Raw genomic sequence first — 16148 nt, 5'->3', positions numbered from 1 at the left:
ATTTACCGGCCATTATTCAATCCTTCATATACTCGAGCGACTGGTTTACCAGCCACTAGTCAAACCTCCATATACTAGAGTGACTGGTTTACCGGCCATTATTCAATCCTCCATGTACTCGAGCGACTGGTTTACCGGCCATTATTCAATCCTCCATATACTCGAGCGACTGGTTTACCGGCCACTATTCAAACCTCCATATACGAGAGCGACTGGTTTACCGGCCACGATTCAAACCTCCATATACCCTAGCGACTGATTTACCGGCCACTATTCAAACCTCCATATACAAGAGCAACTGGTTTACCGGCCACTAGTCAAACCTCCATATACTAGAGTGACTGGTTTTCCGGCCATTATTCAAACCTCCATATAATCGAGCGATTGGTTTACCGGCCATTATTCAAACCTCCATATACCCGAGCGACTGGTTTTCCGGCCACCATTCAAACCTCCATATACCCGAGCGACTGGTTTACCAGCCATTATTCAAACCTCCATATACCCTAGCGACTGGTTTACCGGCCATTATTCAAACCTCCATATACCCCAGCGACTGATTTACCGGCCATTATTCAATCCTCCATATACTCGAGCGACTGGTTTACCGGCCACTATTCAAACATCCATATACCCTAGTGACTGGTTTACCGGCCATTATTCAATCCTCCATGTACTCGAGCGACTGGTTTACCGGCCATTATTCAAACCTCCATATACTCGAGCAACTGGTTTACCGGCCACGATTCAAACCTCCATATACCCGAGCGACTGGTTTACCAGCCATTATTCAAACCTCCATATACCCTAGCGACTGATTTACCGGCCACTATTCAAACCTCCATATACAAGAGCAACTGGTTTACCGGCCATTATTCAAACCTCCATATACCCGAGCGACTGGTTTACCGGCCATTATTCAAACCTCCATATACCCTAGCGACTGATATACCGGCCACTATTCAATCCTCCATATACTCGAGCGACTGGTTTACCAGCCACGATTCAAACCTCCATATACCCTAGTGACTGGTTTACCGGCCATTATTCAAACCTCCATATACAAGAGCGACTGGTTTACCGGCCATTATTCAAACCTCCATATACTAGAGCGACTGGTTTAAGGGCCATTATTCAAACCTCCATATACAAGAGCGACTGGTTTACCGGCCATTATTCAAACCTCCATATACTAGAGCGACTGGTTTACCGGCCATTATTAAAACCTCCATATACTAGAGCGACTGGTTTACCGGCCATTATTCAAACCTCCATATACTAGAGCGACTGGTTTACCGGCCATTATTCAATCCTCCATCTACTCGAGCGACTGGTTTACCGGCCATTATTCAATCCTCCATATACTCGAGCGACTGGTTTACCGGCCACTATTCAAACCTCCATATACGAGAGCGACTGGTTTACCGGCCACGATTCAAACCTCCATATACCCTAGCGACTGATTTACCGTCCACTATTCAAACCTCCATATACAAGAGCAACTGGTTTACCGGCCACTAGTCAAACCTCCATATACTAGAGTGACTGGTTTACCGGCCATTATTCAATCCTCCATGTACTCGAGCGACTGGTTTACCGGCCATTATTCAAACCTCCATATACTAGAGCGACTGGTTTACCGGCCATTATTCAAACCTCCATATACTAGAGCAACTGGTTTACCGGCCATTATTCAATCCTCCATATACTCGAGCGACTGGTTTACCGGCCACTAGTCAAACCTCCATATACTAGAGCGACTGGTTTATCGGCCATTATTCAATCCTCCATATACCCAAGCAGTAAGAGTTTTCTCCAGGAAGCCAATGTGGGGGAGGCAAAAATCCAAGGAGCTCAGGGTTCAAAAGATTAATGTGGAAATAAATTAAGAGATAATTTTGAATATTTTTTATCATGACTAGTTAGCCATTCCTACCTATCATATCAATTATGAATTTTATCAAAAGAAAGCAAATTGTACTTCACAAACGTATTGCATGTTTATCTGTGAATCTCAATTTGGATGTAAAATGAAGTAAAATACACGAACATGGATCTTTTATAACAACATGTAATTGTTGTTGCTGTCGTTGTGGCTGTGGTTGTTCTTGTTTGTGTCCTCCTTGTGCTGTTATATATATATATATATATATATATATATATATATATATATATATATATATATATATATATATATATATATATATATATATATATATATATATATATATATTATCCCTGTGTCGTAAGAGGCGACCAGGGTTGCGTCAGGAAGGGCATCCGGCGTAAAACATGTGCCAAATCACTATGCGGATCATACGGATGATTCGCTGTGGCGACCCCTAACGGGAGCAGCCGAAAGAAGAAGAAGATATATATATAGATATATATATAGATATATATATATATATATATATATATATATATATATATATATATATATATATATATATATATATATATTTCTATTGCCTCGAGCTATCACTATATATAATATTGTGTGCTCCTTCCGTGTCCGTCACACTTGTATCTAAACTCTGAAGGCTTCCTGCTATCGTACTCTTGGAATTGCTGCGTTAAAGCTCCAGATTCCACTTCCTCTTCTTCTTCTTCCAGCACAAAAAGATGGGCTTTCAACACGAGATGCATGATGCCTGCACAATCCCAGATGAAAACCGCTCAGTACAGGTCAAAGGTTTTTAACCAAGCCTTGCCTGTTGGGCAGCTGTACTAGTAGGTCGAGCTTTCATTTTCAGAGACGGAGTGCAAATACGAATCACCTGGTTGCAAAAATGTCATCTCCCTATTCTTTCCACCCCCACCACTCCCCTCCCCCAAACCCTAATTCGATAAACTGCCAAAATAGTTGGCTAGTCGTGGTTTAATTCCTGACAGAAAAGGATGAGACGAGAAGCTTTACTCCTGGTTCTCTGCCGCATCATAGAGTATGCCATCAATGGAGATATTAAGCTGACTGTCCATTGTGCTCGGACCAACCTGTGGATGTGAGCAATTCTATTATGCGATACTAAAAGGGTAAGCCATTGTGTGCTGATATCCGGGACAAATTTTAAATTGCTTTGAAACTGCTATTGACCCCACCCCAACCAAACAAGTGTTACTCTATTACCCCGTGTACGTAAAGCGAAAAGCGGAGTTAAGCAATTGTTTCATGTCCGTCCGTTTGTCTGTCAGTAAACGTCAGTTTGTGATTGAGGAATAACGAATTTAAGTTGAATGTTATATTTTAAATTGTAAAGCAAACCTGTAGTTTAACAGTACTTTGGCTCTGAATTTGTCCCGATCGCACATGTGTATTGATTTACTCTGCCTGCCTGCCTGGCAGTGAAACAAAATTGAAAATCATTCCAAACAGGAAACTTACCGTTTTTAAGGACGTCATAAAGGACACAAACAACAGGCACGAAGAACTAACGTAACGTGTTAGATCGGGAGGCGTAATCGACGCCGCGTCACCGGTGGTAAAGTGGCGATAAAATCCGTACTTTATTTATTTATTCAAATTTTTTGATCTTTATTTATAAATACTTGAACACTGGAGAACACAAACTGCCTTCTTGTCACCGTTCCGTTTCGCAGTACTTGGACATGTCAAAGAAGGTGGTGTATAAGGATGGTCTAAAAGACTGCTTCAATAGTGCTAAACTTCCTGAATTTTTCAGTAATACCTCACTTAACGCTGCCTCATAGAACGCCGATTCATTATAGAGCTCTTTGTTCTGGAGAGAAATTTTCTGAAAAAAAAATCAAAAAATGAAGAAAATCCATAACCAGCAGCGCCCACCGAGTAAACGCATCCGCCGCTATTGTTGTACTGTATACAAACACTCTGAGCCAATTAACGCTGTTTACTCCACCTTTATTTTGTAGTATGATGATCCTCCTCCCACATCATCTCCCACCACTGCCATGTACGAGATGTAGGAGAAGAGTAGGAGTGATGGTACTTATTATTTTTATTGATTTTGTCCATATTTTTTGTTTTCATGAATACTTGCCGATGTAATTTGTAAAATAATGTGTTTAAAATCTGTATTGTAATTACTGCTATTACTAATACCCCCAATGAAGCCCTTGATCATCATATACCGCTGCTGGGAACGCAGCTCCCTATAAACAATGGCTTGATGACCCATCTTAGCACATTTTCGATTAACATTCTCTTCTCCAGGAACACACCCTGAGCTTAGAAAGGTATTGCTGTGTGTGGTAATTCCAAATCGAGCATTATAGGTTGAAAAGCATAAAATGGATCACACTTTGTGATGATTTCTGGATTGTAAAAGATAGAGGAGGGTGAAAAGTCTAATCGATCAATTGGAATAAAGTGCTTTAAGAACTTAGAGGAATTGAGCTGCAGGTAGAAGAAGGGGAAGAAATGCATGAAGTCCTCTCCTTCTTGCATACAGCAACTTGGCTGCCAGGTAGCTATCATTTTGTTGAGGAGCAACTGTGCTGCTGATGCTGTGCCCGTATACCAGTACGCTGGTACTCATTTCACTGACCTCACAAGGATGACAGGCTGAGTAGATGACCACCTGGTGTTAATCAGCAGCCAACGGGGCTCAAGCTCGGGACCCTAAGATCCCAAGCCAGCCACCCTAACCACGAAGCCAACACCAGAGTTATGCATGAAGTGAAGGTATTAAACTGGGCATGTGGATGAGCAGGTGAGAAGTCATCTACATTCCATGTAAGCAATATTGCAAAAACCTTCACAGCCCCGATCTCCCCTTCCCCCTTCCTTTTATGTTGATTTCTGACCCTCATTTTTATCCCCTTCTCCCTTCCACCCCTTCCACCCCTCGTCCCAACCACCCACCTCCTCTCCTCCCCTCCCTCGCATGTAACCCTTCTTTTCCTTTTCCCATTTTTACAAAGATCATGCAATAGTTGAAAAAAGAGGAAAACTTTTTGCAAAGAAGACGAACTATAATGTACAATAACTTGAATGCAATGGATGCAAAGCCAATGATGGGACAAAACAGAGCACAGAGACAAGCTGTGTTACTTGGAATATTTGGGCCTCATCTGCTGGTTCCCATCGATTCTGTCGAGAGAGAGAGAGAGAGAGAGAGAGAGAGAGAGAGAGAGAGAGAGAGAGAGAGAGAGAGAGAGAGAGAGAGAGAGAGAGAGAAAGAGAGAAAGAGAGAAAGAGAGAAAGAGAGAAAGAGAGAAAGAGAGAAAGAGAGAAAGAAAGAGAGAAAGAGAGAAAGAGAGAAAGAGAGAAAGAAAGAGAGAAAGAGAGAAAGAGAGAAACAGAGAAAGAGAGAAAGAGAGAAAGAGAGAAAGAGAGAAAGAGAGAAAGAGAGAAAGAGAAAAAGAGAGAAAGAGAGAAAGAGAGAAAGAAAGAGAGAGAGACAGAGAGAGAGATACAGAGAGAGAGAGAGGCAGAGAGAGAGAGAGAGAGAGAGAGAGAGAGAGAGAGAGAGAGAGAGAGAGAGAGAGGGGGGTGGGGGGTGGAGAGACATACATCGATTTAGAGCATCAGGCAGATATAAGTTAATATAAAAACGAACAAGGAAAAGGAAAACCATGAGAGGATGGGAATAAAAAAAAAGTGGAAATTAGGAATCTTGGTGGATAATCGACAAATAAAGAAAGAATTTTCTGCAAACCGAGTTTTACGAGTTGTATGAATCTCACTTGAAAGTTAGGTGCATGATGGAGTCATTTGTATGATCAGGTACAAAAGTACAAAATGAATAGATCAACATCGAAGGACAAGTGTTTCATGATTTAACTCTGTCTAGCAAAACAAAACATCCGGTACAATTTAGAAACACCACCATTCCATCAGTTTGTTCAAATTGATACGACTACTGTAAAGAGTGAAAAAGAAAAACTCTACGGATGAAAAAAAACAAAACATCGAACAGATCCTTACTTGTTGTCATCATCATCATCATCATCATCATCGTCATCATCATCATAATCATCTCCTTCCATGTAGTCCCTGTGAAGAACAGTTTGTCCATTTTAGATGTTTCCTCGAAAATTCCGAAGGTCCAGCAGATTGTATGGTTGCAGCAAGTTGATAGGCATCTCAAGGAGATGGGGATGGGACAAGCATCTGCCTGGAGAATGGCCAGATGGAGGCCCCTGGAGTACCGATGGAAAGTGGACGCAGGAACGCGCTGCTCCGGCGCATGCTCCCATACCTGACCTCACCTTACCCCGTGCAAGTGAAGTGAAAAGTGGGGTTATATTAAGCAATTGGTCCACTTCTGTCTGTCTGTCTGTCTGTGTGTCTACAATATCAGTTTATGATCCAGGAACAACTTAATTTCAATTGAATGTTATATTTTGAACAATTGGAACATAAATCAGAAAACGAACCTGTAGTTTAGCAGTACTTTGTCTCTGAATTCGTCCTGACCGCACACGTGCAGAGAAGAGTGAGATTGTGTGTGTGTGTGTGTGTGTGTGTGTGTGTGTGTGTGTGTGTGTGTGTGTGTGTGTGTGTGTGTGTGTGTGTGTGTGTGTGTGTGTGTGTGTGTGTGTCTGCCTGACTCGCAGTCAAAAAAAATTGAAAGTAATTCCAAAAAAGAAACTTACTGTTTTTAGGGAAGACATAAAGGAAACAAACAACAGGCATGAAGAACTAATGTAACGCGTTGAATAAGGTGGTGTGAAAAGATGCTGCATCAACATTGGTAAACTTCTGAATTTTTTTTCTGCAACCTTTAAAATCTCTATTTTATTAAAATTAAATTATATACTTGAACGCTGCAGAATACAAAACGCCTTTTTAGCACTTTCAAAACCCTTTTATTTAGCAGTGCTTGGACAAAATATTACGGCATTTTATGTCATCAAGACCAATCAAATTTGCCGCTCACGACCCCGCCCATTTTGTTCAATTGTATTTTTCCTCTCGTTATATTATTATTATTATTATTATTATTATTATTATTATTATTATTATATTTATCTCAAGACTGCATGGGGTAAGGTGTTCTATGAACTCTAATTATTAAGTTGCGCTATCCTGAATCCGTATAAGTAGCTGTATCCATTAAGAGGATAGACAATCGGTGATCAAGAGAGCACAACTACACGTAGTTTAGAACTTTCACCATGAGTGAAATTCCATGAATGCGAACGGAATTTATTTAAAGAATTGCTATCTTAGTACAAAAAAGAAAAAAGAAAGAAAGATAAACATTGTTATATAGCCAGATCTGGTGAAGTTTTGTTGTCGGAGAAGGAATGCACATGCAGTTGCTCGGTGAAGCCAATTCACCCTTCCTGCAGAACACCCATTACAAAGGTCCACCACCCCTCCCCTCTTTCTCTCTGCCCCATCATGACCTGTAGTGATAGCCTGACAGCAAGCTGGTAAGAGCTGGAAACAAGGTCAAAAGAACCACACCCATGAAGCCAAGTTGGACCTTTGAAAGAGTGACTCGGATATATAAATGCATGCCAGAGAATGGACAAACAGATTTAGGGAGACTGAGTAGAGGGGAGCAGAGAACAACAGTGACCAGTGTGAAGGGTATTGATGGAGAGCGAGCCCGAACGAAGGAGACCCCAATGGCACCTGAAGTTAGGGGCATGAGCAAGTAAATTGAGGACAAGCGGCATTTCCTCCATACTGACAACGAATCCATGCTCTTGTCACACCGACAACTGTGGTTGCCTGGCACCGAGCACTTCGATACATCACGCAGAGAAATTGTGACCCAAACTTCTTCAATCTTTCCCCCTTGACATGTCCTCCTGTAGGATATTCAGTCCACATCTGCAGGATGTGTATTGTGGTAAAGAGCTACAAATAAAGAATGAAGCTCCAAAAGTCTATCTCGTTTTTGTGTGTCCACACCACTGATGTATTCTCTGTGTTTAAAACCCTTAGAGCAGTTATTTATTCGATTCATGATTATATACATTGGAATGATTATTATCGTCTGTGCGATACTTATGTATCAAACAACCTGTGTGATTCAAAGCAATTTAAATGTCTCATGGTGGTTGATTGATGATCTGATTGATCTCGGTGCCATTTATTACCAGGGTTGTAGTGTATGCCTTGTTTAATAAAGTAATTTGTATTATTGTAACTGGGCTGGCTACGTCCTTTAACCTGCGCACATCTGTGTCTTTCTGCTACAAGATTGCCCATCGTGCAAGGTCATTTTTATGATCACAATTGCAAGGATGAACCCACCGAGATGCTCTTGTGATTGGTATTGCAAGGAATGGGACACTTGGGACCATCGGGGCCATTGTGCATGCTTTTTCGATATCGTCAATTTGACCGCCAAGACCGTAGAGCACCCCTTGCTCATGGCAAAGCCAGTATGGATAGATTGAGCCAGCAATTGCCTAAAATTAACATTTAGTTCCACTAATCTGTGCCCTTTAACTTTCAAGCTAACAATAAAGATAAAGTTTCAATTTGTATTTATCAAATTGTTTTGATTGTTATGCTTTTGTGTTTGTGGTGGCGCACCCGCCTTTGAGCCATCTAGTCTGCATTCTCTTCCTGACCCGGCTATGACCAGTCAAGCCCGGTGCTTCACAGGCAGGGTGTTGAATTAAGGGACCACACCATCCTTCACAGGAACATTGAGCCAAGGGTTGCATCAGCTAGCATTCACTGGTGGAAAGACATGCTGCCTTTTAAAAAGGATCAGCCATTAGGTGCCATCCTAAATTGCTCCCCTAACCAACAGCACTGTACAACAGAGTGGGGGCCGACAAAGGATTGGTTTTCAGCAAAGAAAGGTTCACAGCTTGCTGAATTCATCCCGATACACCATAAAGGAGTTTGGGACTTTGATGATTAGCAATGTGTACATATTGTGGAGTTGCAAGTAATCATCACTGCTCTCAATATTTAAAAAAAAAAAAGTTAACTAAAAGTGCACACACTATAATTACAATCATTGTCCCCACCAAGTTTATTTTTTAACACAGAAAACTACGAAAGCTTTGTAAATTCACTTTCAATCCTGCAAAGAAATATATAATCCTCATTGCTTTGTTACGGGTTTACTCAAAATAATCAATGACACAGTACTCACATTTTCCCTCCAACTCATGGGCAGTTAATTGCCTTTTTCATGTCAAAACATTTACTTCGGGTGCACAATCGAGTTTGTACTTACACAAAGAAGTCCAGGCTGTGAAAAAGGAGATGGGAAGGTGAAAATACAATTACTTTGGCATTCAGAAGCAACCTTACGATGCATCAATCCAAGCCTAGGATGGCAAACACAAGGTCGATAAATGTTTTTCTTTGCAAGTTGGGAGGTAGCCATGATTGTTCGCACCAAACATCACATTGCATACCAAGAGGGCAACAAACCTTTGAGAGCATTTTTTTTTTTAGACCTTGATGACGAATGGTCGTCTTTGAACAGAACAATATTCATCAACAGGACAGTGTATGTTTTATCCCGGCATACCGCCATGCTTCAAAGCAACTCCATGTTGACCTTGTGTGGGATAAAGGCTTCGACAAGGGCACACAACTTTATTCATGGCTGATGATGATGTCACTTCCTAATACTGAGAGAGTTGTCCTTCACTTTCTCCATTGAAACTTTTGAAGATCACATTGTTTCTCTCATGTGTCTAGACAGCCTCTGTATCGAAGTGACATCGTCTCATAACTGTGACTTAAAACTGCATTATTATTGACGACTTGGGAAATTTAAGGAGTCGCATCTTTAAACTCTCATCAGGAGCTGAGGGAAGAAGTAGTGGGATTTTGCAACTCGATTGACGAGGAATTCATGCCACAGAGTGCTGAATCATTTGATTGGTGGCTTAAAGGAATTCCACAAGCAAAGTGGTAACACCTCAAAAGTTTTGTTCACCACAAAGCAATATATATATATATATATAAATATATATATATATATATATATGTATATATAAATATATAGATACATATATACAAATACATCTATATATATATATATATATATATACATATACATATTGTTGCGAATTCGCGCCCGCCGGCGTGCGAACGGCCACGTAACTCGAATCGCGGCACGTCGCCCACCGGATGGACTATTCTGTCGTGACCCGATCGGACTAACGCCGGGATTTAGTCAAGGGTGGGCCTTTCGGCCTCACCACGATCGTGCCAATCGGCCCCCCACGTGGGATAGGGTTGTTCGCCAAATTCGACCGACCTAAGTACCCACGCGGAGGGTAGACCGGGCGATCGCACCTCGCCGCAGGTCGACTCCGGACACGGGCCACTTAAGTGACCCGTTCCGTACTATCGGGATAACCGAGCGGTGTTATCGTCGGCCTCGACGGTTCCGATTAATTATCGGGCGTATTAAGAGCACTACCAACCCTTTACGTGAAGCAAGATGGAGATTCAATTAAAGAAAAGACGAAGCGAAACGGGAAAACAAGTTCAACATAAGGCACATTTATTCCGCGGCACACGGAGAGCACACATATACAATTACAACAATTATGCACCAAAAGCAGATATAACAAAAGAAACACAACAATGCAGATCTACTAACGACTACACGAGCACACGGCAACACTTACACAGTTTTACTTTACAGACGGCGCCAACAACACATTTACTCAAAAGCAAAAGAAAAGGGCCACCCTCAAAGACAAGGGGACAGACGGGGCCTGTGGGCCGTGAGACCGGGTGGATCCTACCCGTGTCTTGTGATGAGCCGCAAATGTGGCGGCGCGGCGGCGCCCCGACTCCGCGCTCCTTCGCGGGTTTCGTTGGCACTGCTTGGAGTGGGGTGGGAACGGGGCCCCCCTTTTCGCACTATCTCAGCGCGGGGAGGAAAAAGGGGGGAATTGTTGATGCTCTGGGGAAAGAGGATAGCTGGCTTGCTTGGGTCCCGCGACGAGTGACTCCACTGCGAGCTCGTCGCCGACCGCCGTCTTCCTTTCCTCGGACCCGAACTATCCGGTCCCCTCCACAATTCTCCTCAGCCAACTGCAGCAAATCACCTCGACCGCGCTCCAGGCTTCCTCTCTCTGCAGCTCCCCGACAGACTCCGAACCCCGACAGACTCCGACCTCCGACAGACTGACTCTCCTCCAGACCCGACTTGACTCTTCTCAAAACTGACTGCCGCTGCCACACTCTGCTCTCCAAAACTGACTGCTCCGAGCCCGACTCGACCCTGCGCTCCGCACTTTATAGGCCGGCAGGAGAACCCATATGCAAATTTCTGGATCAGAACGAGCTCGGGGTGGAGCCACGCTCGCCCATTGGACGGAGAAAAAGGGGCGCGAGTCTCCCCTGATCCTTGAATTTGCATATCCCGATTCTACTCCGACGTGCCTGGAGGCGGGGCCAAACCGTGCCGCGCTTGCTGATTGGATGGATCAGAAGTGGGCGTGTATCATTCCTGATCCGAATTCTCGTCGGAAAGGCCGCGCTTTGCACCCGCGGCTCGGCGCGCGTCCCGCACGAGGCCAGGACAGCCTGACGCTCGGTGCCCACAAGCGGTGCGGGAATGGCCGCAGAAGGAGGAGAGGTGAAGGTGGTGGAGGGTTTATTGTGGCGGTTTATGGCCATGGCGACGTTTGGAATGGCGGTGATGCGATGTTTGCGGGAGCGAGTTGTGAAGGTAAAGGTCGTGGCTGTTGGCGTTGTTGTTGTTGTGAAGCGGCGTTGCGGTTGGTGGTTGTTGTGTGATGGCGGTTGAGACGTGGTTGGTTCAAAATAAAGATAGAACAGAAAAACGGCTATCTTAAAGGGTCGCAGCCCGAATGAATCACATTTATTCCCTCTAAACAACGGGTTTGGGGCTAACTACACATGTACTTACAGAGATATCTCACCTACGGGACCTGAATGGTGGTTTGCGAATTTCCTCAACCGCAACAATATACATATATATATATATATATATATATATATATATATATATATATATATATATATATATATATATACATATACATATACATATACATATATATACATATATATATATATATATATATATATATATATATATACATACATACATACATACATACATACATACATACATATACATATATATATATATATATATATATATATATATATACATATATACATACATACATACACACACATGAGCCTCGTGTTGGCGCAGTGATTAGGGCAGTGGCTTGGGACCCAAAAGGTCCCGAGTTCAAGCCCCGTTGGGACACTGAATTAATATATGTTTATATATATATATATATATATATATATATATATATATATATATATATATATATATATATATATATATGTATATATATATATATATATATATATATATATATATATATATATATATATATGTATAGTGTTGCGGTTGTGGAAATTCGCAAACCACCATTCAGGTCCCGTAGGTGAGATATCTCTGTAAGTACATGTGAAGTTAGCCCAAACCCGTTGTTTGGTGGGAATAAATGTGATTAATTCGGGCTGCGACCCTTTGAGATAGCCGTTTTTCTGTTCTATCTTTATTTTCAACCAACCACGTCTCAACCGCCATCACACAACAACCACAAACCACAACTCCGCTTCACAACAACAACGCCAACAGCCACGATCTTTACCTTCACAACTCGCTCCCGCAAACATCGCATCACCGCCATTCCGAACGGCACCATGGCCAGAAACCACCACCATAAATCCTCCACCACCTTCACCTCTCTCCTTCTGCGGCCCTTCCCGCACCAGCTGTGAGCACCGAGCGTCAGGCTGTCCTGGGCTCGTACGGGACGCGCGCCGAGCCGCGAGTGCAAAATGCGGCCTTTCCGAGGAGAATTCGGATCAGGAATGCTACACGCCCACTTCTGATCCGTCCAATCAGCAAGTGCGGGGCGGTTTGGCCCCGCCTCCAGGCACGTCTGTGTGGAATCGAGATATGCAAATTCTAGGATCAGGGGAGATTCACGCCCCTTTTCCTCCATCCAATGGGCGAGCGTGGCTCCACCCCCGAGCTCGTTCTGATCCAGAAATTTGCATATGGGTTCTCCTGCCGGCCTATAAAGCGCCGAGCGCAGGGCGAATCAGAGCCTTGGAGTCGGCCTTGGAAGAGCGCAGATTGTTTTGGGCAGAGTCGGTTTGGGCAGAGTCGGCCTTGGAAGAGCAGAGAGTGGCAGAAAAGGCAGAGTCGGCCTTGGGAGAGCGGAGAGTGGCAGAAGAGCAGAGTCGGTTTGGGCAGAGTCGGCCTTGGAAGAGCGGAGAGTGGCAGAAAAGGCAGAGTCGGCCTTGGAAGAGCGGAGAGTGGCAGAAGAGCAGAGTCGGTTTTGGCAGAGTCAGCCTTGGAAGAGCAGAGAGTGGCAGAAAAGGCAGAGTCGGCCTTGGAAGAGCAGAGAGTGGCAGAAAAGGCAGAGTCGGCCTTGGAAGAGCGGAGAGTGGCAGAAGAGCAGAGTCGGTTTGGGCAGAGTCGGCCTTGGAAGAGCGGAGAGTGGCAGAAAAGGCAGAGTCGGCCTTGGAAGAGCGGAGAGTGGCAGAAAGGCAGAGTCGGTTTGGGCAGAGTCGGCCTTGGAAGAGCGGAGAGTGGCAGAAGAGCGGAGAGAGTTTTGGGCAGAGGCAGTTTGGAGCGCGGAGTGGAGTCGGGAGGTGAGGGCGTCCCCGTGGTTTTCGGCAGTCGGCTGAGGAGAATTGGGGGAAGAGACCGAGGATCTCGGGTCCGAGGAAAGGAAGACGGCGGTCGGCGACGAGGTCGCGGTGGAATCGCTCGTCACGGGACCCAAGCAAGCCAGCTATACTCTTTCCCCAGAGCATCAACAATTTCCCCCCCCCTTTTCCCCCGCGCTGAGATAGTGCGAAAAAGGGGGCCCCGTTCCCACCCCACTCCAAGCAGTGCCAATGAAACCTGCGGAGGAGCACGAAGTCGGGGCACCGCCGCGCTGCCACATTTGCGGCTCATCACAAAGACGTGGGTAGGATCCACCCGGTCTCGCGGACCTGACCACTCTTTCAGGTCCCGCGCAAATATTGGCCCACAGGCCCCATCTGCCCCCTTCTCTTTGAGGGTGGCCTTTTCTTTTGTTTCTGTGTAAACGTGTGTGTGTGGCGCCAGTCTGGTGAAGTAAAACCGTTAAGTGTTGCCGTGTGTCGGTCTTAGTCGGTCTTAGTCGGTAGTATCTCTGTGTCGTTGTTTCTTTTGTTACATTTGCTTTTTGTGCATAATTGTTTTAATTGTATATGTGTGCTCTCCGTGTGCCGCGGAATAAATGTGCATCATGTTGAACTGTTTTCCCGTTTCGCTTCGTCTTTTCCTCTATTGAATCCCCATCTTGCTTCACGTAAAGGGTTGGTAGTGGGCTGAATACGCCCGATAATTAATCGAACCGTCGAGGTCGACGATAACACCGCTCGGTTATTCTGATAGTACGGAACGGGTCGCTTAAGTGGCCCGTGTCCGAAGTCGACCTGCGGCGAGGTGCGATCGCCCGGTCTACCCTCCGCGTGGGTACTTAGGTAGGTCGAATTCGGCGAGCAACCCTATCCCACGCGGGGGCTGATTGGCTCGATCGCAGTGAGACCGAAAGGTCCACCCGTGACTGGTTCCCGGCGTTAGTCCGAGAGGGTCACGACTGGATTGTCCGTCCGGTGGGCGACGTGCCGCGATTCGAGTTACGTGGCCGTCAGCACGCCGGCGGGCGCGAATCCGCAACACTGGTGTCAGGAGTGGGATACAAATTCATCGCCCTCCTCGCGGCACTGGTATTGGAGAACAGGAAAACGGGCTCTCCTGTCTCCGGCTAAATTCACGGGAATCGGTCCAGGGGTGAGAGAAGCGACCCCCGATTCCCTCCAAATTACGAGCGAGCAAATTAACCCTTTAAGAGAAGCAAGATGGCGTCTCAAGGCGAGCGGGAGCCGGGGGTATTAGAAATGTATATGTGTAGTAATGTAGAATCCATGGTCCAGGATGGAATCCCTGAGCAGGAAATGTTGATTGTGCAGGAACACGGACTCGCCCAACTGAACCCAGAGCCCGAAATGGGTGCGGCAGTGTATGACACCTCCCCCCCCCTCTCCACCAAAACCCTTCCCCAACCCTTGCCGAAACGGCTCAGCTGAGTGCATCCGACATGGCCCAGCTATGCGCCATGCTGGCGGCAATGAACGAAAAGATGAATGCGAAAATGATCGAAAAGATGGATGCGAATATGAAAAACGAAATGAAAGACATGAACAAGCAAATGAATGAAGTGAAAACGACGATGGATGCGAATACACAAAAGATGGATGCGAATACACAAAAGATGGATGCGAATACACAACAAATGAACAAAAAGATGGATACAAATACAAATGAAGTGAAAACGACGATGGATGCGAATACACAGCAAATGAGGGAAGAAATGAAAGAGCTACGGGGTGAGACGCAGAACATGGGCCGATGCCTGCAGGCGGGCATGAAGGCCGTGACCAGGGAGCTGGGAATGGCGACTCCACGTGTGGGAGCAGGCGAGCTGGAAGGGGGTGCAACGGCTGACAGGCCCGCGGTGGAGGCGGGTGAAAAAATAATTCGGGGGGCGTGTTGGGCGAGGGTCGTGACAGAGGAATCGACGGTGACCAAAAGGGAAAAATTAAATGGGGAGACCAAAACGTGTGAGACGAGACACGAGGTGACGACAACGGAAATAATAGTGGAGACAAGGGAGGTAAAGGGTGAAGAGTTGGCAGTGACGGTAGCTGGGAAGGGAACGATAGAGGAGAGACTGCACGGTGAAGACGGGGTAAGTGACGCACACACACACACGGAGGTAGTGGAGGATAATGGGGGTGAGCTCGCGGAGCGTGTGGAGACCCAGTGCGAGCACCTGGATGGCCTCCAGGAACGAGGGGAGGGAGTATGCCCCCTTGAGGCGAGTCACGACCAGGTGAGTTCGGTCGTGCTTTGCGAGGTTGAGGGGAGGAGTGCTGTGGACAGGTGCACGGAGAGCTTGGGGGGTATAGAGGCCCCGGAGACCCTTGTGGGGACACGAATCCCCAGTGTGGTTGTCCCTGTGTGTGTGGTGCAAGGTGTGAGTGCGACCCCGTGTGTGAGTGGTGTGGTGGCGATGTTGCCAGAGTACGTGCTTCCCAGCACGCCGTGTGTGGATGAGTGTCGCCGTGTGTGTGAGTGAGGCACCGCGGGTGTGTTCCCCCGCGTGTGTGAGTGAGGCAC

At 45.5% G+C, this 16148-nt stretch overlaps 1 protein-coding gene across 9 annotated transcripts in view; it reads right to left on the bottom strand.

The window, feature by feature from the left end:
• BMAL1 (basic helix-loop-helix ARNT like 1) overlaps nt 1-16148 on the bottom strand; it is a 107057-nt gene that overhangs the window by 57352 nt on the left and 33557 nt on the right. For 7 of the 9 annotated variants that reach the window (XR_015051334.1, XR_015051333.1, XM_085855250.1 and 4 more), the window contains 3 exons: nt 9138-9152; nt 5909-5977; nt 5033-5071 (listed from right to left, as the gene is read on the bottom strand). Coding sequence is in view for 7 of the 9 variants with exons in the window: in XM_085855250.1 (XP_085711376.1) it covers nt 5033-5071; nt 5909-5977; nt 9138-9152 (123 nt within the window). In the remaining 2 variants the exon portion in view is untranslated. Of the gene's footprint in view, nt 1-5032; nt 5072-5908; nt 5978-8479; nt 9153-16148 lie in introns of all 9 variants that reach the window. The other 2 variants (XM_085855251.1, XM_085855246.1) reach the window with 2 other exon arrangements.

Source organism: Eptatretus burgeri, chromosome 14, assembly GCF_056783735.1.
Source record: "Eptatretus burgeri isolate ZD-2024b chromosome 14, Ebu_testis_v1, whole genome shotgun sequence".
In the NCBI taxonomy this organism is placed as follows: Eukaryota; Metazoa; Chordata; class Myxini; order Myxiniformes; family Myxinidae; genus Eptatretus; species Eptatretus burgeri.
This window is presented reverse-complemented; position numbering and strand designations above follow the sequence as displayed.